The 26134-nt window shown below is 28.7% G+C and overlaps 1 protein-coding gene across 2 annotated transcripts in view; it reads left to right on the forward strand.

Annotated features, from left to right (window-relative positions):
- Positions 1-26134, forward strand: part of LOC107436142 (protein turtle homolog B) — a 415136-nt gene that overhangs the window by 332372 nt on the left and 56630 nt on the right. For both annotated transcript variants that reach the window (XM_071179194.2, XM_071179196.2), the window contains exons 6-8: positions 956-1246; positions 6142-6429; positions 20830-21132. In XM_071179194.2, coding sequence (XP_071035295.2) covers positions 956-1246; positions 6142-6429; positions 20830-21132 — 882 coding nt within the window. The remainder of the gene's footprint in view (positions 1-955; positions 1247-6141; positions 6430-20829; positions 21133-26134) is intronic.

The raw sequence follows: 26134 nt of genomic DNA on the forward strand, positions 1-26134 counted from the left end.
CTGTTTTGTAACAATATATTTATATATATATTTTATTATAAGTCGACGCATAACAGTGATTTTCAAAGCTCTTTCGATAAAGAAATTAAAAAAGGTCGGAATTAAAGTGCCTTATGAGAGACTGATATAATTGTGAACTATATAGACTATCTTATCCAGAGGAATTATCTAAGCTTTGAACTGGATAAAAATACTTATATTTGCTAATACTTATTATTTTTTTCAATGAAAAATTCTCAATTTCTAAACATCTTTATGAACCTAGATAAAACAGCTCTTAAATAAGTTTTTCTTTTTTTTCTTCATAAATCTCTAGGTTTTCTACATATTAGCATTTTGCCCTATTTTTGAAAATAAAATTGATGGGGCTGATAAAAGACAAGCTAAACTTGACATAAGAACTTAACTTGGAGTTAGAGCCATGCTGGTTCAAGAGATAGAGCCATAGCCTCCCAAATGACCTGAACCAGGATCGTATCCCAACGATGCCTGGTCGATTCGTATTCCACACCCGACTCACACAGAACTAACAAAAAATATCCTCAGAGGTAGGCAAATTAAGGGTTAGTATCCACTTGTAGTAGGGATAACCGTTTGGATACCTCTCAATATTGTATGGGTAGTAGGGATAACCGTTTTCGTACTTAATCTCTCCATGTAATGCAAAGGCGGGTTAGTGTCATCAACGTCCTCCACGAAGGCTAGTCTGTCCCATTCCTCTGGGTCGGGTTCAAAATTACAAGGCTACGTAGTTGAACTTTGATAGTCGTAAATTCAGAATTGGGTCGGCTGTTCATTGCCGGTTATTAAATAAAACTCACAGTTATAAAAATATCTTATTTTTCGTTAAAAAAACCTAATTCCATCTTTGTTCGATAAAGCCTCAACATATTATTTTCTAACTGTTTAATGTGTTATTGTTTCATGGATTTGTAGCTCATGTTTTTTAATTTAGATGTGCCTCAATTGACTCTGAAATTGGGCAGCAAACTTCGGCATTCGCACATTCAAGAAGGGAAAGATGTGTATTTGGAATGTGCAATAATCGCCAATCCTTCTGTATCAGAAATCGGATGGAGATTTGAAGATCGCGAGTTGCATACAAATAAATCTGCCGGAATCATCGTCAGTAATCAGTCTCTAGTACTTCAGAGTGTGAAGCGCAGCAATAGAGGGAAATACACTTGTACAGCGGATAATTCTGAAGGGAAAGGAGAAAGTGCTCCTTTATATCTAAAAGTTCAATGTAAGTATGTAATTTACATTAAAAGATGGATATTTAATTTAACATAATCCTTAATTGAATTAAACTACGGGACAAAATTTGTAAAAATTAAACTGACGCTTTTAATTAATATGCAGATTACCTTTTTATTGAACTCGAAATTAGAGCATGGGATATATTAAACTGAGTTTGAATGCATTTATTTTATAAAATAGTTACAAATTTTATAACTTATATTATTAACTTGTTGAACACATTTTGAAAGTAGTCTATTATAATCATTACTTTACGAAATTAATAAAAAATATGAGAGCTGAAATTTCTAAATTCTTATATCAGAAACAAATTGACTAAAGCAGTATTCATGTGCAATGCGCAGAATAAAAGAAAAATGCGAATTACTCTAATTAACTTTTAATAACGAAATTTAAAGTTATAAACTATATTTTAAGTAACAAACTATATTTTAAGTTACAAACTCTATTTTAGGTTACGAAATCAGACACACTAGCAAACTTTCTCTGAATGAAAATAGCTTTTCTTAAAAGGATTTGATATTTTATACCTCAATATTTAGAGGTCAGTCGCAATTTGAGAATTATTGTCCCAATAGTTTGATTAGGACAGTCATCAAAAATTTGGAACCCTTATTGTTAAGTTTACTTTCTGTGTATTTCACCATAATTTTGGAATTTTTTTTAACCGAAACAAAAATTTTCGTACTCTATTATATTATTCATTTATCTAAAAATAATTCCATTCAAAAAAAGTTTAGTTATCATTTTCTATTATTTTATTTAATAATAGCCAAAAAGTCTTTGACATACAAATGTTTACATAATTTTGAAATGAAAGTACTTTTATAGCTCAATGAAATTTCATAACGTTATTAGTTTTATAACGAAATAAATTTTAACGTAATTAATTTTATCGCTTTAAAAATTGTAAATCAAATTCAAAATTTGAACAAAATTGGCTTAAATAGTTAAGAAAATGAAATTTAAAGAATTTATTTTTGTAAAAATTCTATTTCTCAGGGCATATTTTATCAATTTTGTGCACATTTTGTATTTTACTCTGACATAGTACGTGAGAATCTGATGATTAAATCGAAAGCTATTCAGGATTATACGTTTTTTTGTGCCATGTACTTTTTGAATGTCGGATTTACAAAGTCAAAATTTAAATTTCAGCTGTGAAACATTTACAGGTTTTGAAAAACTGTTTGCTTTCTCAATATTTAAAAATATTACGAAACACTGCATTTTTTGCTTTTTCAGTTAAAAATTACGTAATACATCGGATTTATTTGCTTTAAAAGGATGTTTAAAGTATTATAAAAACGGCACACAAATAGATAATTAAAATTTTATATTTTTGAGTAAACATTAAGTAGGAAAAAGAGTTTTGCGACTGTTTGATTTTCATAGTTAAAAGTTTCTAGTGTTTATTTTTTGTTCTTAGGCAACTAGTTTATTATAGTTCGTTATTTCAAATATTCTTAGGCATTTTTTAGATTAGTTTGACTGATAATTAAATTAGTCCAGCAAATGCTGCATTTATTTTAAAAATTTAATGTTCTTGATGGGTTTTACATACATATTACCTATTCTATTTTAATATTAAAAACAGCAAATTTTCTTAAAGTCTTTTCAATTTAGATAACGATGCTTAATTAAAACATATTTGCCCAATATCATATCGATAAAATGTTTTGCAGATATCGCTATTACCTTGATTTTTTTTAATTGCATCAGTTTGAGTGCTATATTTGGTACCCAAACTAAATAAATAGACTTTCATTAATTAGAGCCTATGCTTATCATTTAGATGACTTCCAAATCAAATAACGTACAACCAAATCAACTGATTTCATCATTAAAAAAACGTGTAAACTTTCTGGCACCAATATTCCAAAGTTTGCATTAATTCGGAACATTATTTTTTTCAAAAGGAATTTTCAGAATTTGTTTACATGGAATATATGTCCTAGAAGGAAATGTTTTTGCACTATGTTGCCGTTGTTCATTAAAATTTAGTTTTAAAGTTTCTTTTTGAAAATTTTTAAACTGGTTCTTTTAAAAATTTATTATTGTAAAAAAATATGTGAAAATGGTAATTATTTTTCAACTTTAGAAATATAGTATCTTAAAGTATACTTTGATTAATATGATTTTGAATATACTATGTTTGATAACATAACTTAAAAAAGCTCTTGCTTTGGAAAAATGTTGACATATTTCAATTCCCCCTTGGTTATATAAGGTTAGAAAAATCTTAATTTGATTTCAAATTATCTTTTTTCCAAACTTTTTTTATTACATAAATTTTAACCATGTGAATATATAATCTAGAAAATTTTAACGAGTCATAATCATCTTAAGTCAATTATGCATTATGTTTTTTTGCAAAAATGATTTATTTTTAAGAATAAATTAGAACACAATATTTTATTTCATTTTCGAATTAATTTTGAATAAACGAAATAAATATGTCTACTGAAGTACGTTAGGAATAAAAATATTTACATCTGGATCTGAAGTAATAGCTTAATGTTTCTTAGAGATAAAGTCTAAGTTCAAAGAAAATAACATCGACATGTGTAAAAAATATGCCTAATTTTTATTAAAAAGTATTTCATTTATAGAGCAATTTTTTAGACTGGACAAATTGGTCAAATTAGGAAGAAATATCGAATACTTTTCTGTTGTAATTCTCAAAAAAACATGTAAACATAGAATTTGATTGTAAAAGTTTGTGAATAGCTACGGAATTTTTAAGAATATCAAAAACAATACAGTAATGTTGCGATGGCACAGGAATCAAACTAAATAATAATAATAATAGAAGTGCATTATGAGCAACTCACTTTTGAAAAAAATGCTATTTTCGAAAAAAATCTCCATGTTACATAAAAAAGTAATTAAAAGTAATAAAATTCTTCAGGGCAATTAAAATATAAATAAATATATTTTTGCCAAATAAACTCAATTTTCTTTTAAGAAAATGCGTTTAATTTTACTTAAAGTATAAACAAAAAAGATTTTTTTTTCGATAGTCAATATGTACATTTAAAATGATTTATTCCGTTGATCAGTTTATTTAAATAACCAAAGTTTAACAAGAAACCAGTTTTATGCTTATTGATAAAAAAAAAATTCTTTTTGCAAAAAATCTGGTATAAAGATCAATAAATCGAATGTATCTTAATATTGTTTTGATGATAACAACAATTTGTTAGGAACAAAGATGAAAACGTTCTAAATAATTTAAAATTTCGGGCCCATAATTCAGTGTTCGAACTTCTTAACGCGTCTGCATCTAACAGAATACTGAACTGCACGAAATGTGATCTCATTTCTAAATTTAATTTCGAATCGAGAGTGTTTTCTGTGACATGAATAGCAGTATTACCCAAACGGATTTCGGAGAAAAACATATTTTTCTGAGAATAAAATGCAGCCTTTGAAGTGAAATACTATTTCTTTTCATAAATTCAAAGAGCATAAATGGTCATACAGGAACTGGCATATGAAATGATCGCACACAAAAGAACGATCAGCTATGTTACATAAAAAAAAAATTTCTTCTAGAAAAGGCAAAATAGGGTTCAATATTATTAAAAAAAATCTGTATGAATCTGTACGAAAGCTCAGTTATGAAGCATTTTTTTATCTTTGATGTTTTTCTTTTAATTTAAATGCCTTGTTTCGTAACTTTTGGGTTTGAATATTTTTTATTTATTTGATTAAAATTGAAAACAATCATCAAAATCTTGTAAAGAATAACTACGCAGGATGAAAAAATCTCAGTAACAAGATTAAAAATGATTGTAAAAAATCTATTTTTTAAGCATAGAATTTAAAAGCGTATAATTAAATTATTCATCAGTAATTTCATATTTCTTTGCTTTAAAATTTATTGAAATTAGTATTATATATTGTTTATCGATATATTGTTTTTACTTCAAACCTCTAGTTTAAAATTATTGCATTTTAAAATATTTTAATTTAAAATGTCAAAATTTTAAAAAAAATCTACCAAATATATCTATAGATAATTACATATAATATAAATTACCCTAAAAAAAACTTAAATTTCTTTAAGGGAAGAGGTTAGAAGCATACAATTTAATTATGTCTTTTCTGAAGAAAAAAATTGATTTTCTATTTTAAGTTTAAAAATACTATACAAACAGAATTCATATAATTGATTCATACCAGAGCATAAAGTTCAAACTGTCAATGGCTAATTAAATTATGTATTTCATTTAAGCAAATATTTACATTTCTCATCGATTATTTTAAGGAAAAAAGTGGGAAAAATTTAGAGATATATTTAAGTATATGTGTGTACTAAAAGCATGAATTCAGCGGTAGTTTAAGTATTCGAATTCAAAATATCTCTTGAAATTAAAATGTAATAGTAAATTCTTCGAATACAAAGAAAATATGACTTACGTAATCATAAACATTGATAAATTATTAATTTTGAATTTGCATTGGATTTAGATTTATACCTCGCATGAGATGAAGTATAATCTAATTATAAATAACTATTTGATGTACGAATTGATTAATGAAACCGCTGTAAATATTCCATATTGTATTATTATAATTCAATACGTTAAAAATTTACATTTCCCAGCTGAAAAAAATCTGGTAAACCTACCGCATTGAATGGTAACGAAAACTCTGGAAAAAAAAACCTTACTTAATAAATAAACCATTCCTTTGATAATTTTTCCGTTCAAATGGTAGCGGCTTAACATAATTTTTCTAATAAAAATATAACTAGAAATTAAGAAAAAGTTAAGGACAAATAAAAAAATGAACTTTTTGCAACTCGGAGCTAAAATACTTTTTAAGGCAATTTATAGTACTATTTAATAATACTGTGTTTCATTTTGCTTTTAGACACTCCCGTTTGTAAATCAGACCAGAAGCTATTATATGGTGTTGCCAGGCATGAACCCGTAAAAGTTACTTGTGAAATAGAAGCGGATCCATCAAAAGCTAATTTTACTTGGAAATTTAATAACTCTGTTGAAAGTATGGATATATTGACTTTTATCACGGAAGATAGTGTCAGTATAGCAACATACATACCTAGAACAGAATATGATTATGGCACGCTCTTGTGTTGGGGAAAGAACAGTGTAGGAACGCAAAAAGACCCTTGTGTTTTTACGGTAATACCAGCAGGTGAGTTAAATTTTCTATTACCGTTTTTTTAAATGTACTAAAATATGCATATTTATTCTTATTTTTAATATAAACCATTGTGTAATTGTAATATTTAATTTAATTTTCAATAAATAAGCTTAAATGTATATATAACAAACTTAATAAACTTTGAATGTTAGAACAGTCGAATATTACTCAAATCTGCCTAAATATTAATCCATATCAAAATGCTGTGGGATGACATTTCAACATTAAGAAAAATTAACTGTTAACTGTCAATTCAGATGTTTTAATCTAATTGATTTTAGTGATTATTGGGAAACCTGGTGTGTGTAGAGTTCCTGTATATAATGTAGTTAGAGAATTACGTCATACAGCATTGATTGAGAAACAAACTTGACGGAACAGATACTAAGTTGAAATTTTCTTGCGGAGTTAATACTTTATTGACCAAGTATCTTATTCCAATTAATTTATCTGGCAGATCTCAAAATTATATGCTAATTATTCGCTTTCCTTGTTTGAAAAATGTATCTTTATTCATTTGAGTTATTATTGGCAAACAATTATGTAAAATAAACATATACTTCAGTAACGATCAGCTTTTAAAAACTAAGATAGCTATACTCGTAACTTTTTTCAAGTTGTTTATGTTATTATATGCCAAGAATTTATTTTTTATACAAATTTATTTTTCGTAAAAAATTTTGCTAACAAATTAAAAAATAATTTTTTTATAGTTAAGGAATATTAATTTAAGGTTAATTTGATGCATTATAATCAGAACATAAATAATATTTTAGCTTCTATAAATGTTGGAAAAAAAATGTTTGGCGAAAATAAAAACTTTTAGAGTTTTGAGTTCGATTAATAATCAAAATGGAATGAAGCGTAGCTCAAAACATTGAACTAGATTATATTGCAGTGTTAGAGGGCAAAGTTAGGGAGAAATTTCGCCGAGTGTTAAAAGCGATTGCGCTCTCTTTCTCTATTGCAATCCATATCAGAACATTATTTAAGCTGCTCTCTTAATTTTCCAGCTATGTTAGATATATGGACTTTTATATTAGTTACTCTTGGATTATATAAACTATAGTACAAATTAAACAAATAAAAATGAACTCATTTATAGTCGTTGTAAAATTGTTGGGAGTAGTTTTATTTTCATTAACAGAATGTAACGGCTATTTTCAAAATACCTATTAAAGGAAACCAATCAACTGCTTTAGATCACTTCAAGTACGAGTAAATGTAATATAGTGTTGGACTTCATTTTACACAAATTATAAATAATAATAGTGGTTCTATGCGATTAAGATATATATTATAAAATAAATATTAGTGAGTTAGTGCAATGTAAAAAATCGAAATCAAAATACAATGCAGTCCGCATTTTTTTGCTTCATTTCGTGATATTTCCATAATAATATTAAAACAGGTATTACAAATAATAAAATCACGTGCTTATTAAACCCATGATTTCCTTGCTTAAATTAATTCAATTATAGAAATTTCATACTAATTGCGCACAATTTATTAAAAATAAATATTTAGCTGCATCTAATAGTAAGAATGGTGAACGAGCCTGTCAATAAATAAATTTATTAAATGTACTAAATAAGAAATCTAAATTGTTCATAATTCCAACCTGTTTAAAAATGAAAAAAAAAATATTTTATCTTATTACTGTCAAAGAATTTTCTACATTAATTATTTTTAAATGCTTTAAGAAAATACACAATGAAAAAGTTAATGTGATTAGCAATTAAGATTTTTAAATATTTATCATTAAAAATAAATAAGCGAATACACATTAACTTGCAATAAAATTTGTAGGATCATTGTAGTTTTAAGATAGGTTTCTTTTGAATTATAAAAATTATATTTCTCGACGTTCTCAAATACAGTTCTTGCTTTTATCCACAAATGTAAAGTATAATATTACTAGAACAGCTTTCTTAACACTAGTTCTAAATGAATTCGACTTATTGACAACATTTTCCTCAGCAACTGTTTATTTTCAATATTAATACGATAAAAAAAAAACAACTGTGATAGGAGGAGGAGAAAATATTAAGGGGTTCCTTTATCGGAAATATTGCACCATAACATAAATATGCCATTTTATAAGGTTTGGAAAGAGAAAGAATAAAAGCGTTATATGGAGGAGAGATTCTTTTACTCAACTTTTCGCCAAGTTCTTTTCATACGAGATGCTTAGTCAACAAAAACAGATAAAAGGGCGAAATACTGCTTTTTACACATCATGAAGAGAAAGCGTAAAAGAGGACTATGTTCTAAGATACAGCATTTTTTGTACCTTTTTTTTTCTTCCTTTTTCTCGGTTTGTATATCTCAATGCCAAAGAGCACCTAATAAAAAATTAACGGCAAAGAAAAAAAATGTGCCCGGAGTTTTATTTTCGGTTTGGTTGAACAACAAGGTATGGAAAGTTGGAGTAATTCTTCTTTGTATGCTCTGCACAGAAGACGTGTTGGGAAATGGTATTAGGAAGGATTTCTTTGATAAATTATGGTAGTTCTTTCTGTCTTGTTTAGACTAAAATTCTGAAAAGAAAGTGAAAGGATTAATGTATTTGGTGATAGAATACTTTGTGCTGATGGCTTACTTCAGCAGATGAAACTCACACAACATTTTGTCTTGAAAACTAAAACTAAAGTGGGCTGTGAAGCACTTTATTTCTTGGGTAAACAAACTAACATGTTCTCAGTTTGTAAATAAAGTTTACGTAAAGTGAAACAAATGCTGTTTTGGTTTTGCAACTTAAACGAACTCAAAAGAATTTTATATATTTGTTAGCAATGCATATTTTGATTCCAATAATAATAATATAATAATAATAATTAAGTAGTAATATTTCTGAATTGAAATAAATTTGGTTGAAAAAGCAACTGTAAACTTATAATTTTGACTTCAATGGAGAAATTAAAACACATTATCAAAGAATAAAGACAATAGTCTAAAAGGGAAATCCAAATTATGTTAACTTTTATATCATTAATTTGTTTTTAAAATTAAAAACAAAAAAATTAATATTAAAATTTAAAAAAATTAAGAACAGTTCTTATGAAACAAAATTAAAATTCTGCTTTCATTCTTACATTACTCATAATATACTATTTATTACCGAACTTAAAATCAAACAAAGATTGACGAAATTCATTAAAAAAAGTATTTTAGATAAATTTTTAATTTTGATGAAAATAATCTTGTTAACTTGAAAATTAATACTGATATTTTCTCACTTGACTTCAAATATGAAGATCCCTTTAGAACCACAAAAAATCAAGAAAAACAACTTTTTTAACGACGATCAAAAAGGTCTGTTAAAAAAATTCATGTAAGTAAACTTTTCAACAAAAAAATTTTAAATATGCGAATGATTAGATGAGATAATGCAGTCACCTAATCATTTTTCTCAATTTATTATTCATTGAATTGGCTAAAAGTTCTTTTTAATATCTACAAAGGTACTATTAGACTTTCACAAATAACTGAATTGCTTTTTAAAAATAATTAAAACCAAATTGAAGTTTCATGAAAAGCAATCTAAAGTTATTCTGAAACAGATATTAAAACAACACAGATGTGTTCTAATATTTCTTACGTAATATTCACGTCGGTAATATCAATTTTATCGATCATGCAATTCCAGAATTCATGTCATTATAGATTACTCACGATAGCAAGGTTTCAAACTTATCCAACATACTCAAAACAGCGCTGCTACTATATCCCACTGAGAGACTCAGTTGCTTTGACTTAATGAAAGATGGTCCTCTTCCGTTAGCTCATAATTTGACTGTCAAATTCGGATGCATACTGTCATTTCATTAGTCCACTGTGATCCATGCCTTCGGTGATAGTCCGCTTTAATTCTGTTGCTGAATCCCACTGAATCGCTAATAGTTCTGTTCTGGCGTTAATATTTGTTGGTCTGGTCTACAACAGTTGTTTGTTGCATTTCGGTGTTCAATGGAGTTGTAATTAGATCTCTGGAAATGAAGGTGGACATCAAATTTGATTTGTCAAGTTATGATTTCAATTTTGCATCGGTTAGGAGAAAGCTTTAATTGTATCCTGAGTGTCACATTAGAAATTGGTAAATTTCGTGAATTATTTCAGTAATTTTAGTAAATTGTTACTTCACTAATTCATTAAATATAATAAAACATACCAAAGACTTGAGACTTAAAAATTAAAGACATTTGTAAAAAAAATTTGAAAGGTTATTTTTTTTTGTAAAAAAATGTAACCGAATTAGTTGTTTATAATTCACTACTATCAATAGATGACTATTAAATCTTATCAAAATCATAATGTTTATTTGGATATGCTTACAAACTGAACTGGATCCGTAATAGTACTGCGCTGATTTTATAGGTAAGACATAAATAATAATTATACCCCTTTGTAAAAAATCTTAAAAGGAATTTTTAAGAAAAAGTAATGAATAAATTAGATATTTAGTCACTACCATAATTATATATCTATTTAATATGATCAAAAACGTAGTCTTAATTAGGATATGATAAACTGAATGGTATAGTTAATTGTCTTGTGATGGTTTTAATATTTATTATCATGTCAATAAAAGCTATTTGTTGCATTTCGGTGTTTAATGAGGTATAATTAGGTCTTTGGAAATGAATTTTAATACCAAATTTAATTTATGAGAGTATGATTTTGATTTCGCGTTGTTTAAGTGAATTTTTAACTGAAATCTATTTTACCGCAAGAATAGGTATAATTAATGAATTATTTCATTGCTTTTAATATTTAAAAGTTGTCACATTATTAAATACAAATATTTATAATTTTTACAAAACATAACCTGAAATACTTAAAGTTTTTCAAATTAATATAGCAGTGAAGTGAAAAAATATTTCAGAGAGTTTTGAAAGTAATTTTTAATTAAAAAATATAGGGATTCAAAATATTGCAAATCTCTTCTATCAATATGTGCCATACGAAACTAATTAAACGTTTTATTAAGATCGTGAACAAACTGAGTAATTAAATCGAAACTTCTTGAATTATTATTTCTAATTGAATAAGCATTTCTGGAAATATGACTCATTACAGTTTTAATAAGAATTTAATGCTAAAAATAAAGAAGTATAATACCAAACTATGGGGACATATTTTCCGGATGATAGTTGCAAATATCTAAGTAAAACAAGCAGAATCGGGTTTCATGTTGAATAAATATTTAAAAAAATTGAATCATATTTATTGTTTCAGCTTGTTAAAAAAAATTCCATTAACGAATTTTCCACGTCCCTATAAATTGTCAAGTTTTATTTAATTCTGCATTTTTTTCTTCTTTTTAAACTTCCGCTAAATAAGGTTTATGATTAAAATGAAAAGTGGGGAAAAACTGATCAAAAATTACCTAAGAGTGAGTTCTTTTCAAGCTTACTCAGCTTTGTTAAAATTTATTATTTTTTCAATATTCTTCGATTTGGAACTTCTAACATACTACGCGTTCGATATAATATTAATATTTAGATATTTTACAGTAAATACCGAGATTTATTTGGAAAAAAAAAGACTAACAATTTCTCATCAACTGATCCATGATCTTTTCCCAAGGCATATCTGTAGAAAATATTTATGCAAAACTTATCTTAATCCGAACTGAAATAATGTGAGACACTTGATATAAAATTACGGAAAATTCACTTTTGATAAAAAAAAAGACAAAAAAAGCGCAATTATCAATGTATTGAACAAAATATTTTTTTTAACTCATCATTGCCTCCTTCCTATTTGACGCAGAAACGAAACTCAAAAAATTTTAGAAAAAGTTCATAATTTTCATTCATGCATAAAAAAACAAAAAACAAAAGTTTTCAGAATCGGATAACTAAAAAAGATAACTTTTAATTGTGTACAAATAATAAATATAGTGGGAAAAGATTCTAAACATATAATCGTTAAACAACCATTTTTAACCACAAACATTACGTTACTGTTAACGTAAAAAAATATGTACTTGTGCAATAATACTGTGATAAGCATCATTTATCATTAAAAATGGAATAATAACTTGAACCAAAATATGTAATGAAAACAACTAATTCAAGCATAATTTATTACTGGAGACATATGAGGGTGTCAGGAAATTCTACCAAACGCTGCGGAACAAATAGCGTGGGTATATCAAAATTACTGTGATTAGTTTGGGCGTATATTTATTACACCAAGCAAAGTTTTCACTAATAACAAGAAATTCTCACTAAATAACTTCATGTAACATTATATTAAAAAGATACTGCTCCCTCAAATGAAAAAGATAATTAGAATGTATTCGGAGTGTGAGAAATACAACATATTTTACGAAAATACTAGATTGAAAATTGGATGGGAAAGAGAATTATACAGTTTTTAAATATGAGTGCTTAATTTTTTAAATCGATTACAAAGTTAAAAAAAAAAGAAAGAAAGGTAGCCTATAAATGTAATTTTTGCTTTGAAATGTTTTTAGTTAAGATCATTATTCAACTTACGCTTTAAATGGAATTTTCTTTTCTTTTTATTTCCTGAAAACAGTGTTAAAGTTGTGCAATAAAATGCATAACTCACTTTTAAAAGATGGCCCTAGCCTTCTGTGTGCCAAAAAAATCTTTTATTCTTTTAGACAATATAAATTCAATTGATACATTTCAATGAAATGGATATGTCTTTATGTTGAATTTCATTCACATGAAGAATAAATTATGGGAGCACCATACTTATTTTGAATAAAATAATAGTTTCTATTTCAATGCATTTTACCAAGGGAATGTTTCCTCGATTTTCTTTTATGTCAAATGTAGCCCTACAATCTTTTTTAATCAGTATAGATTGTATTTAATCAAAATATTTAAAGGCTTTTCTTAAGAGATTTATTTTTGAATGACTCTAAATGAATTGAATAAGGAATTCAGTATATCTTTTAATTTATTTACAATGATAAAATGTCACAAGACAACAAAATTTAACAATTTAATTAAAGTAACAATTAATTTGATTTTCAAATTGCAGTTTAAAAAATGTATGATATTTTCCACAGATTATCTTTTCTCAATTATCCAGAGGAAAGAAAATTCTAGAAAAATTACCTCAAAAATCGCAATTATGTTAATAAAAACTGAAATAAACATTATTTAAACCACTCATTGTTAACGGTTTGTCCACTATTGTTAACGGTTTCCCCTAAATTCTAATTTATAAAATTGCAGTTCTTTTTACCACATATTTAGTAACAAATACAAAACTGAGAATTAAATTTAGCTGAATAAATGGTTTTTATGTCATACTCTAAGTTGTATGAAGAAACTAGCAAATTTTACCACATTTACCAAATTTTATCACTTATTATAAAATTATATTTCATCGTTAATTTAACAAAAACATTTAACCAAAGCACTTCAGCAACATTACCAAGCTTCTCCGTGTTCCCATAAGACCAGCAACCTAGTAAAATTTACCATATTCTGATAGTTTTGACCATACTTGTTTTCTCAGTGTACCAAAAATGTTTTGATAAAATTATATTGTATGATTTCTTACAGAGTTTTTGCTAATTTATTTTTTCATTTTTTTTTCTCTTTTTGAGACGTATTTGTTCAAAGCTACGTTGCCTTAAATATTCAGGGACGGAATCGTGATTAAAAAACTCTCTAAAATAAGGCTAACTTCTTCCTTCAATGCATAAAAATTAATGCCGTATGAATCCATCACAATGCATACGACACTGTTTTTTTAAAGCAATTCATTTCTGGCATGCAATAATCGTAGTAATAAACTTATGGGTAATAGTTCTACTCAAAATATAAATCCAAATAACCAAGATAACTCAGGTAATAAATAATAACAAACATCAAGTCGTCCATTAAAATCTACTTTTATTAACTTACAATATAAAAATAAGATTTTACAATGCAGCCGCAAACATCTATATATATATTTCTCCTACACGGCGACAAAAAAAAGCCTCATTACAACTCCCCGAATGGCAATGCTGGAAAATCGACCAATGATTGCCGCTAAAAATGTCACATGCCAAATCTAGCTGAGATGGTTCAACATATAGCGCTTTTAAAAACGGAAACTGAAATAACCAGAGAGAGCATAAGCTAGGCAAAAGTGAGTAGTCTTTGTCAATAGATCTCTATTTTAGTATTTTGTCGAAACCTCTTTTTTTTCACGAATTTATTTGACGATTTTTGATTTATATCACGAATTTATTTGCTTAACTAGAATTTATTTGTTTTTATGTAGGTTTTTCCATTGCAATTCACTTATTTCAATTTTTAATATACTTAATTATAGCCAAAACTTTAACCTTTTTAAAGAGATATCAGTTTTAGAAATTTTGTCTTAAGATTTTATACTATAGCACATTTCTAATAAGTTTAACGAATTACATGTCCTTTATTTGAATTCCAATTTATTTTAATGACGTAGTATTTACTAAAAAGATGTAATTGTTTGTTAAAAAAAAGTTGTTATATGGATTTGAATGATTGTTTTGAATTCTTAGAATTTGCAATGTACCTTTTTGCAATGTACCTAAGTTAGAAGCGAGCTTGGTTTGAGAAGCAAACCATATAAGATTGCGTCGCAATTTTCGGGAGTTGGCGAGCGTTAGCGAGCAGGAGGCGGAGCCCACTAGTTTTGCATATAGTTCGAGATCATTGTAGCGAAATTTAAAAAAAAAACGATTACTGAATTTTATAGCTAACACGATGCTCTATTTTAGTTCATTTAGAAACTAAAAACTTAAATAATTTATTCCGGGACTCAACAGTTGCTGTCAAAAAGTCCTCGGACTAATGACTTAAAATACTTTTTAGACAATACGACTTTATACATCAATAATCATTCCAATGTTAGCCTAACGTTGCGATCTCATTCTTATAAAGCAAATGTCCTGAACCTCCAAAATATGATTTCATATTTTTTGATGATACTCTTTTCGCGGATTATCTGCTTGATTGTAGTAAACAGGTAACTGTCACTCAGAAACAGATCTGTGTCGGGTACACTGTTAAAATTTTCATTCTAAAATTATGGTAAAATAACTGGCAGCTGTCTGCCCATCCGATTAACCGTAAAGTTTACGGCAAAGGAACAATTTTTTCCTTTATGATTTTGAAACCATTCACAAAAAGTATGATTATAATACCATGAATAGAAAAATTATACGGTTTTTTAACCTTTTACAAGTAGCATTTTTCAAAAACATGAAAGAAAATAATAATAATTATTTAATTAGACATAGGAGCTCGGCTTTTCGTAAGGTAATGGGCATTGGAGAGTGCCGGTCACTGAAAATTCTTCATGTGTTGAAGGAAATGGATGAAGGTATTGTGGTGTCAATGCTAGGACTCGAACTCCAGTTCTGCCGGTCATGAGATTAACAGATAAACTCGCTCGGCTATAATATGTACTCAGTTGCAAAGAACTAAGTAGCTTCATTAGGTGGTTCTAGTTTGTGTGATAAAATTATGGTTGTTTAACCGCATTAATTGAAAACAGTTAATAAACAATTTTTCTCAAACTTAACAGTTTGATTGAAATTTTATTTATAGTTATTTGACTGTTTTGATTAAATATGGTTAAATAACCATTCACTAAATAGTTATTTAACCATTTTTTTCTGAGAAATTTCTAACAGTGTATTAATTAAAAGCTCAATTGGAGCAATTTTAGTATCACTTAGTTTTTGTGTTTAGTACGGTTTGGCATCATCTTTGAACAAGCTTGCACAATATTGTTTTTGCCCCACTGAGAGCTAATTTCGTAACTCTTTCAGAAAAAAAAATGTTCTTACCCAAATTATTCTTCAAAATATTATAAACATTGCCTTTAATGTGTTAGATACAACTTACAATTTCCTTTTACGTTTTTCCAATGAAACTTTAAGAAATTTTATTTTTTAAAACTTGGTTTTGTTACAGAATCAACTTAATCGTACCTCCTAAGCATTTTGCAGCATTGTTGCTTAAATGACTCCTGTTAAACACTTCGACGTGGTTGCTGAGGACCAGACATCATCATACTTTTCAACCCGTTTCTGATCTTGAATGTTAAATTTGTCTGTAAAAAAGTATTTAAACAGCGATGAAATTTAGTTTTATGCATCGTTCTTTCTTTGCTTTTTATTTCGACTCAAAACTTCAAACTGAAAGATCGAGATGCCTGTAAATAGAGATAAAAGTTGAAGATATATTAAAGGGAATCTTTTAAAAGTTTGTATAGTGTCTAAAATACGCATCTATTTATTTTTAGTAGCGCCTTTTGTGGATTAGTCTTAAGACTTTTTGAGTGACGACTTAAACCTTATTTGCATTAAATTCTGTATTTTTTGCAAAGGATTTATTTTTTTTTTGCACCCAGAATAAGTTAAACATTATTCATTAAACAAATTTCGGAAAGAGATTATTTAATATTCAATTTATTTTTAAACTTGTATAATCGTGGTATGGTTATATTGGCTAAGAAAGTTGAAACTAAAAACTACCTGAACCTCCATGCGTTGGCTCCGGGATTTTTTTTTTAATTTATATAACAAACAGTTTCACTATCAACTGAGAATGCAGCCTCAATGTAAAATTTTGAGATTTATAACTGAAAATAAATTGAAACTTTTGCATAAAATATTGCATAAAATATTAAATTATAATTGCATAAAATATTAAAAAATATATAAATAAATACAAATTTAAAAATAAAAATATTTTTAATATACAATATTCTAAAACATTATAAATTGCATAAAAAAAGTGAGGAAACAAAAGATTTGAGGAAAAATATACATCAATTATATTATGTTATTACGTAACTAATGTTATAACATAACATAACAATAACACATACTATGTTATAACATAACGTAACTACTTTGACTTTTTAAACTAAGATTCATTGTAGGATAATATGCATGATATCACACATCAATGCAGCAAAAACTTCATAAATTCGAAGAAAACGTATAAAAGTTATTAAAAAACAACAAATTGAAACATTTGGTTTTATCTTAGTACGTTATATGATTGTATCTATCTTGAAAAGTTACGCATGCCAGATAATAAGCAACACTGACACTAATTGTCAACATAAAGACCTAAGAAATGAATTATCAATAAGGAATGTTAAAGGATTTAATTGTTCAATAATATAAACCAAACTATTTCAATGACATCACTACATTTTGTGACAAAGTATGGCTGGGGAGAAACCAGAAATCAAATTGATATGAATGCTTTTGAAATCAAATAGCTCTTTTGTAAATGAATGTATATTTTTTTAGCACTAATAAGAAATAAAATCATTGGATAAAATTATCAGAACTATTTTTGTTTAAGCAAATTGCGTAACTAACATTAAAATATTAATTTCAAAGAGACTAAGTTAAACTTTGGATGCATGTTCTACTTTACGTTACGCAAATGCTTTTTGAATAATTTTCTTACAAAGATTAGATATCAATTTAACGTTTTCTAATTTTAATAACACTTGAAGACTACCGGTTAATACAATAAAACCGCAGACTGTCTAAATTATTACAAGTAATTTGCAAGCTTTTGTTCCATACATTTAAAAGGCATTGACTAAAACAAGAATTTTTGTTGACGTATTACATAAAAATAAACTGTATACTGTAAAAAAAATCTGGATCAAATTGCGGTAAAAAGTACTAGCACTTACGGTACTAGTACTCTTTACTGTAAAATTAATTATTACCGGAACATGGTACGGAACCGAAAATCTGATGTACTGCAACTTTTACAGTAATAATTACCGTAAATTCACCGTATTACTGTAATTAAATAAACAGCATTGTAAAAAGCACTATATAATATATTACGGTAAAATGCATTTTACGGATGATCCACCCTACTTTATCCCGTAATTTCTCCGGGAATTTTTTACATTGTATACAAGGTTGAAAATAAACTAAAAACTTCGACCAGAAAAACAACATATGTATCCAAAAAAAAAAAACTATTCACAACCCTACTTTAAGAATTCGTCATTTTGATCTTCGATAAATAATTCATCTACGCTGAATAAATGAGTACATCAACGTAAAACATGACATTTATTATGCGGTTAACATTCTGGTAAATAACATTCTACACTGCTCAAAAAAATTAGGGGAGCACATGGTTTTAGTGAAATTACGCAAATATTTACACCGATAAGTAACAAAAAAGTAATCATTTATAATGTAAGACCGAGCAGGAAAAAGAAGAAGAAAACTTCATATGCAAATAAAAGTTCATGACGTCACAAACCAGAAAAGAAGATAAGATCAGAAATTGGGATGTAGCAGAGACGTCTGTTTCACTGCCGTAATTCAGAAAGTTAATTTCTCAGTTATTGTTTTTGAGAAAGGGTGATTTGAAAATGTCTCAACAACGTGATTTACCTGAATCCATTGCATGGCGCATCATCGGCAGACTGGAATCCGGGCAAACACAACGCAGCGTGGCGGACGCTGTTGGAATCAGCAGAAGTGTCGTTGCAAGACTATGGAATCGATTCCAGGAGACTGGAAATGTGAGTTGTCGGCCAGGGCAAGGTCGGCCACGTGCAACAACTGCAGCTAATGACCGGTATATACAGTTAACAGCTCGTCGTAACAGAACAGACAATGCTACTCAGCTGCAAAGACAGTTTCTCGTGGCAACAGGACGAATAGTTTCCACTTAAACAATACGGAATAGGCTCAATCAGGGAGGTCTCTATGCTCGTAAGCCCATGGTCTGCATTCCATTGACCTCGAGCCACCGTGCTGCTGGCAGAAGATGGGCTGCTGAACATCAAGATTAGGAGCAACGCGATTGGGGCCATGTATTGTTTACAGACGAGTCTCGATTCAGTCTGGAGAGTGATACCCGACGTGTTTTGGTGTGGAGGGAAAGGGGAACTCGAAATAACCCCACTTTCATTCGTGAAAGGTCACACTACAGACGAGCTAGTTGGATGGTGTGGGGTGGAATAAGCATAGGTGGACGTAAGGACCTGCATATCATTCGGAACGGTACTTTGACGGCCCGCAGATATGCAGACGAGATATTGAGACCTCATGTCATACCCTACGCAGCAGCCATTGGTAATTCCTTTGTTTTACAAGATGATAATGCGAGACCACATACAGCTCGTCTTGTGAAGAGTATGCTGGAAGCTGAAACAATATAACGTATGGAATACCCTACACCCTCTCCTGACCTGAATCCAATCGAGCATGTTTGGAAAGTGCTCGGGCGACGCATTGCTGCGAGACCAAGCCCTCCATTAACTCTCCGTGACTTGGAGATTGCCCTTCTTTAGGAGTGGAACTGTATTCCCCGAACTCTCATCGATACCATCATCGCATCCATGGGAAACGGGTGTGCAACAGTCTTAGCTGTTCGATGAGACCACATGCCTTATTAACAGTACTGCATTACTTCCAAACATTACTTTTTTATCGTTTACATGTAAACCAATTGTTGCCTTAAATCAGCTTCTTGTTTTTTTTCCATAGTTTCCATGAATTAAAGATTAATTCCATATGTTTTTACGTCTTTTTTTCTGTATCGTGCATTGATGATACGTATGCACTATCCATTTCATGCAGCTCTGTGGATGTTTCGCACGACTTTCTTACTTTCTTTGCTTGCTCCCCTAATTTTTTTGAGCAGTGTAGTTTGTAAAACCAATCTATGAAGTTTAATGCAACTTAGATATACCTCCTCGTGGTGGACTCCGGTCAACGCTCTGCGGCTAAATGATCTACAGCCTTCGGCAATCACTTGATATGAAAGCCATTGTGGTGTTTGGGGCAATGTGCAGGCAGATTTACTTGCCAAAAATGGTGCCAATTTGCTACAACAACCGAATACGGCAACTTCCTTTTGGAAAATCTTATAAATTATGTAAAACCAACTCATTGCGAGACCATCAGACTCATACAGCTTAGAAAAGTAGGAGAAATGTAAGCTCTTCTGTAATTACCGACAAACCAAGACGTGATGCAGTTGCTGCCTTCCACTTACATATAGGCCACGATTGTCTTTCTGCTCACTTATACCGCATAGGCCTTTCCACCACGCCTTTTTGTCCACTTTGTAAATCTGGAGAGAAATCGGGCAGGGACCACCTGCTTCTATGTGGGGCCCTTCAAGGACACACTGAGTCTTCAAGATATTGGGAGGCAAGAGAACTTTTAAGGCAATGACTTCAGTCTTCTTTCTTTGTTATCCTACGTACATTTGTATTCGTTATTTATTTCATCTTTTTATTTGTACTTTTTTGCCCTGCTATTGGAAATTTAATAAAAAAAGTTTAATGCAATTTTGTAAATCACCCTTCTTGATTAATTATTTGACTGACAATTGTTAATTTTATTTTCTCCAGGTCCTCCGGATCCAGTGCAAAACTGTAGCGTTAGTAATCATACAGAAGAATCATTAATGATAAGATGCCAAGAAGCATATGATGGGGGTCTTCAGCAGAGTTTCACCTTGGAAACGTATGACGCTGAACACATAACGATGCTCAATAACATGTCAAATCCAGCACCAGTGTTCACCGTTTATGACTTGACACCAGGAACTAGTTTTGTGATTGTTATTTATGCCTATAATGCCAAGGGAAGAAGTGAACCTAAAATTGTGAGAACGAGTACATTGGCAACACCTGAAAGTCTCACTCAAAGAGGTGAGCTTTTGAACTTATTAGTATTACTGTTCAACTTTATTTTTTTATTGTCAATGATATACAAAACTGTCAAAATTATTCTTCCTCTGTGTGAGGGGCATTCTATTGGGGAGAATGGTGAGGATTGATTAACCGTTTTCTAAAATGAAAGGTGGGAATTGAGTTTGAATTTATGGTCGAAATAATAATGTTTTTCAAATATTTAAAAGCTACATTATAAAGTATTTCTCGCATATAGTTTAGTTCCGTTTCCTAATTATTTGATTTTTTTATGAAATATAAGGTAATAGGATATAATTTGTAAATTTTTATCCTCCTAATTCATTTACCTATAATTCACCAAAAAATCTAATTTTTAAAATATGAATACAAAACTTACAATATTTGAAGAGGATAATGTAAGTTTCTGTTACATATCACATTCAAAACTCTTTCTTGAAATTTTAATGCCAAAAAATTAGTTCAAAGCCATTTACTTCATTTTTTGAACATTGTTATTTCAAGGGTTCTATTTTTTGAATTCCAATAATTGATTGAGTCCTGCCGTGCGTATTTTTTTCACTTGGTGTTGTAAAACTTATTCAAAATAAATAATGATATTTCAATCAAAAAACGGGGACAAACGTGTTTTGGTTCAACTTGCAGATGGTAGTAAGCTTAAGCGGTGATTAAGCAGGTAGTACCAAGATGTGTTTAAAAAAAACTGGCCATTAAAGGAGTGTTCTAAAAAATTATTGAAAGTTAGAATAGCTCCTTCGGTGTTTTTTAATTTTTTTTTTGCACACTACTAACCATAGAAAACATTCAAATTTATACATTAGAAAATAAATACACATACTTCTAGCAGTTCTCAGCAAAATAATTACGTCAAACATTTTCTTTTAAAGTAAAAAAACGCTTAAATTAAATTATTTTTCATTTTAAATTAAAAAAAATATGGGAAATATTATCAGTTTTTTGAAAATTAATTATTTATTTTGAAAAATTAATTATTTATAATTTATAATTGTTGGTGCCCATAAAGCAAACATTTGTTTTTTCCCCATTTTATTTATTTAAAAAATTGTGGTGATTTAACCCCTGGTTCACAGTTATTTTTACTACTTTAAATACTTTTTGCCTGAAATCAAATGAGGATTAAATTATGCATCCAAATTGAGCATCCGAATTAAACGAGAATCATACTTTTTCGTAGCAGGTTATGCAGAAATAGTTGATTCATAAAGCCAGTTTTATAAATATTGAAACCTATGTTAAAATTAAAAATGAAACACGCAGAGGTAAAATGAAGCCAGTCTATGCTGAATATCTAAAATATTAGCCTACACTATTTTACAACAAAAATAAATAGTTTATGTAAAGATTTCCTATTTATGGAAATTTAAAAGATGGCTGCCATCCAAAGTTCAGCTTAGTCTGAGATATATTGATGTTTAAGATTTAACAATTTCAACACACAGTCTAGTTTAAGTCTTCTTTTTTGTTATGTAAATAGAGCTTTATGATGCAAGACAAAATGGATTTCAGTCGTAAACTTGAAAGCAGAATAATACAGCTAAAATACTCAATTTACTGGTTCGATGAATATGTGAAAAATATGTTCTTACTGTATGTTTAATAGTAGACGTAGAAAATAGTAGAATATTTCAACAGCAATCAAACTTTATTCATACAAACTTGTAACATAATTCACTCATTTCTTAGAGTCTGGAAATAAATGTTTCTCCTTTAAGTTAGACTTTTAATGTAATTAAATGATACTACAATAGTAGTATTTTCTTAATAGTTAAGGAAATTAGTTTTCAAAATGATATGTGTATAAGGAAATAGATTTAAAGTAACTTTTTCTTATTTTTGTTGTTTTATGATCAAAATGGCTAAAACTATTTATATGAACGAAAAAACTTCTTAACCCAGGAGGATGCATTCCTTTTAATCGAACGTAAAGACGCGGAAGTTAAGAACGTTGAAATGGACCAAATAAAATTCATCAAAATGATGCGCAAAAAAGCTATAAGTTTTATTACATATGTTAATTTTTTTGAGTTTTTAGACAATGTAAATTTATTGCTTAACTATTTAAATCTTTTTGCCATTCTTTTTGTGATAAATTAAATGAAACTTGATAATATTTACTTCTAGTAATTAGTATATTAATTATTATATTATACTCGATATGATTGATTTAATACAGACAGAAATGCATATAGAAATATTTATGAATATTTAATTTTCTCCGAGGCACTAGTTACGCAATAAAATGTATGTTCCTTCGAAAACTAATCAAGCACAAACTGTTAGTTACAGTGGTCCTCTCTTTCTCCTGCAGAACTTCCTTTTAGGGGGTTTTTAATATCTATTTTGGTGATTCCAGACATAAACTGTTTATTATTTGAGCTTGTAGTTCATGATTCAAATGCGGATTAATCCAAGTTTGCTGATGTTGATTACTAATAAGTGACTAAGCAAGGTCTTTGATATTCATACACAGTTAAGTAATGTCGCCGGTTTTTATACACAGTAAGTTAATTTTTTTTAAATAGTAAAGCAGGCTCTTGTTCTTATTGCGCTAATTTCGTTTTGCTACCAAACCGGGGAATACATCCCCTCTTCAGATGATCAAAATTGCGATGTCATGACTTCGGATCCTCCTCATGGATGTTTCCCCGACCATCATTGATAGCCCATTGTGCTGCCCTAGATCGACGTAAATAAAATACTTACCTATTTATTGCGGTAAAACTTCCATGAACATTGTAAATCAGGAGAAATTAATTGCAAATCAGTAATTGAGAACGAAATAAAAGCACTGAACTCGGCAGCTACGTATAACAAAATGATTAATTGAACAAAATGAACGCATCGCCGGGCCATTCCATGACCCCAGTAACTGATTAAAACGTCAATTGAAGGAAGAAAAAAATCCAAAAATTCCTTCAAATTATTCATAAAAGGCAGATGAGGGTAGTTTCTAATAGAACAGAGATAAACAGGTGTCTAGTTCTTTTAGGAATTAGAACTTATAAAATGCATGAGGTCATAAAATGACCTCCATGCGTCCTTCCGAGTAAAACATTTATTAAATTCAATTTAATTTCGGTTTTTTAAGTCATTTGTAATAAAGTTAAAAACTGTACAAAAGTGCAAGCACACAGATTATATATATATATCTATATATCTATATATATATATATATATATATATATATATATATATATATATATATATATATATATATATATATATATATATATATATATATATATATATATATATATATATATATATATATATATATATATATATATATATATATATAGATAGATATATATATCGATAGATATAGATATAGATAAGAATTTCACTTTTTATTCCTAATTTAGGGAGATGCACACCAAATTTATGCAAAATGCCTTTTCAGAATTATTCTTCTGCGCTATCAAAAACTAAAAAAAAAAAAGAATCTAAGTGTATCTAGAAAAAAAATCCCGCTTCAAGTGTTATATTCATACTTTAGTAGGATTATAACGGTCTTTAACTAATACCGCCCATCACAGTCTATATTACACGTTCGAAGCAAAGATAAACTTCTATGTTCTTCGAAATCGCAATGCAATTTTCTTTTACGGGTAGTTATAGAGATACTCTTACAGGACCTGCATAGTAAAAAATAAGAAGGGGCTAAAAAACGCCACCAAAGATATTTTGGGTTGAGCCGTAAAAAAATCTAATGATGACTATTATCTTCGTCGACTGTTGGCTTGGATACTTCTCTGGGCGACACTTTCTGCTTCCACTAGGGCCCCCTTTGCGTCACATAAATCATGACTGTAACGGCAACTAGTTAAAGAAAGAGTTTGCACATCCTTTTTTTTTGCACTGTACCCGTGTTTCTGGAGAAATTATAAGTGCTTTTGAGCTAAGAAATTGTCGGAGATCATTGATGTAATTTGAAAATGCTTGGTCGTGTCATAAAAATAAAAAAAGAATGATATTGGTCCCTTGAGGATAAAAAAGCTAAAGTACTTGCCATTTTTTAAAAACCATTTTTATCGTTAAATATTTAATGACGTTAATAAATAATGTAATTAATAAATTAAATTTTATGTTCCCTAAAAAATATTGTAAATTACGTAATACTCTTCTAATGTAGATAGCTCAAACTTTTTTTCGCATTATTCTTACAAAAGTTAACTCATGAAAACTTATGAAGGCCTGTAATATATATTATTTCCAACAATACAATTTAGCATATATTATGCCATGAAAATTCGAAAATATGTCAATATAATAATTGAAAGTACTGAATAAATCAAAATATATTTCAGATTTAAGGTAAAAAAGGTAATTTCAATAATGAACTATTTGAATATTTCTATGGTTTTTATAGAATTTTGACAGCAAAAACTATTTAAAATACCTGTGGAAGTGATTTTGTTCTCAGGAATTGCTGATATTCCCTATTTAATCTAAAATACTGCTTCTATAGCATAAAAAGTTATCTATCCTGCTTTTTCCTGTTAGTATTTTACAATATTTGAAAAATTGCAATTATGAGAAACAAATTGTCAGATATATTTCTTAAACAAGTATTGTTTTTTCAAAAAAAATTTTCGCTTACCAAGTATTTCTTAAGTTTTTTTTTTATTGTATATATGAAAAAGCATAAGAAAATAGGTTTGATATTTACTATTTCTGAACATCCCATTTAAGTGCATTTGTAGTTTTAGCATTGATGTGATTGTATGATTCTGAACAAAATCAAAAGACTTCTGTATCTAATAGGCGAAATCCTTGCTAACTAGATTCTGATGATCTTTATCTACATTTTTGTTGCAAAAATTTTTTTTTCACTGTTGGTTGCTATTCATTTTACCTCTTATATGTTGTTAGTGCTGCAGTTTAGACTGAAAACTTTATCCGAGATAATATTATTAATCAAACCATCAGTCACCAGTTTCAAATTAAGAACTAGATTAAATTTTAATCCTCTACCATCCAC

Source organism: Parasteatoda tepidariorum, chromosome 3, assembly GCF_982258835.1.
Source record: "Parasteatoda tepidariorum strain Cologne lab strain chromosome 3, Ptep-v5.0, whole genome shotgun sequence".
Lineage (NCBI taxonomy): Eukaryota > Metazoa > Arthropoda > Arachnida > Araneae > Theridiidae > Parasteatoda > Parasteatoda tepidariorum.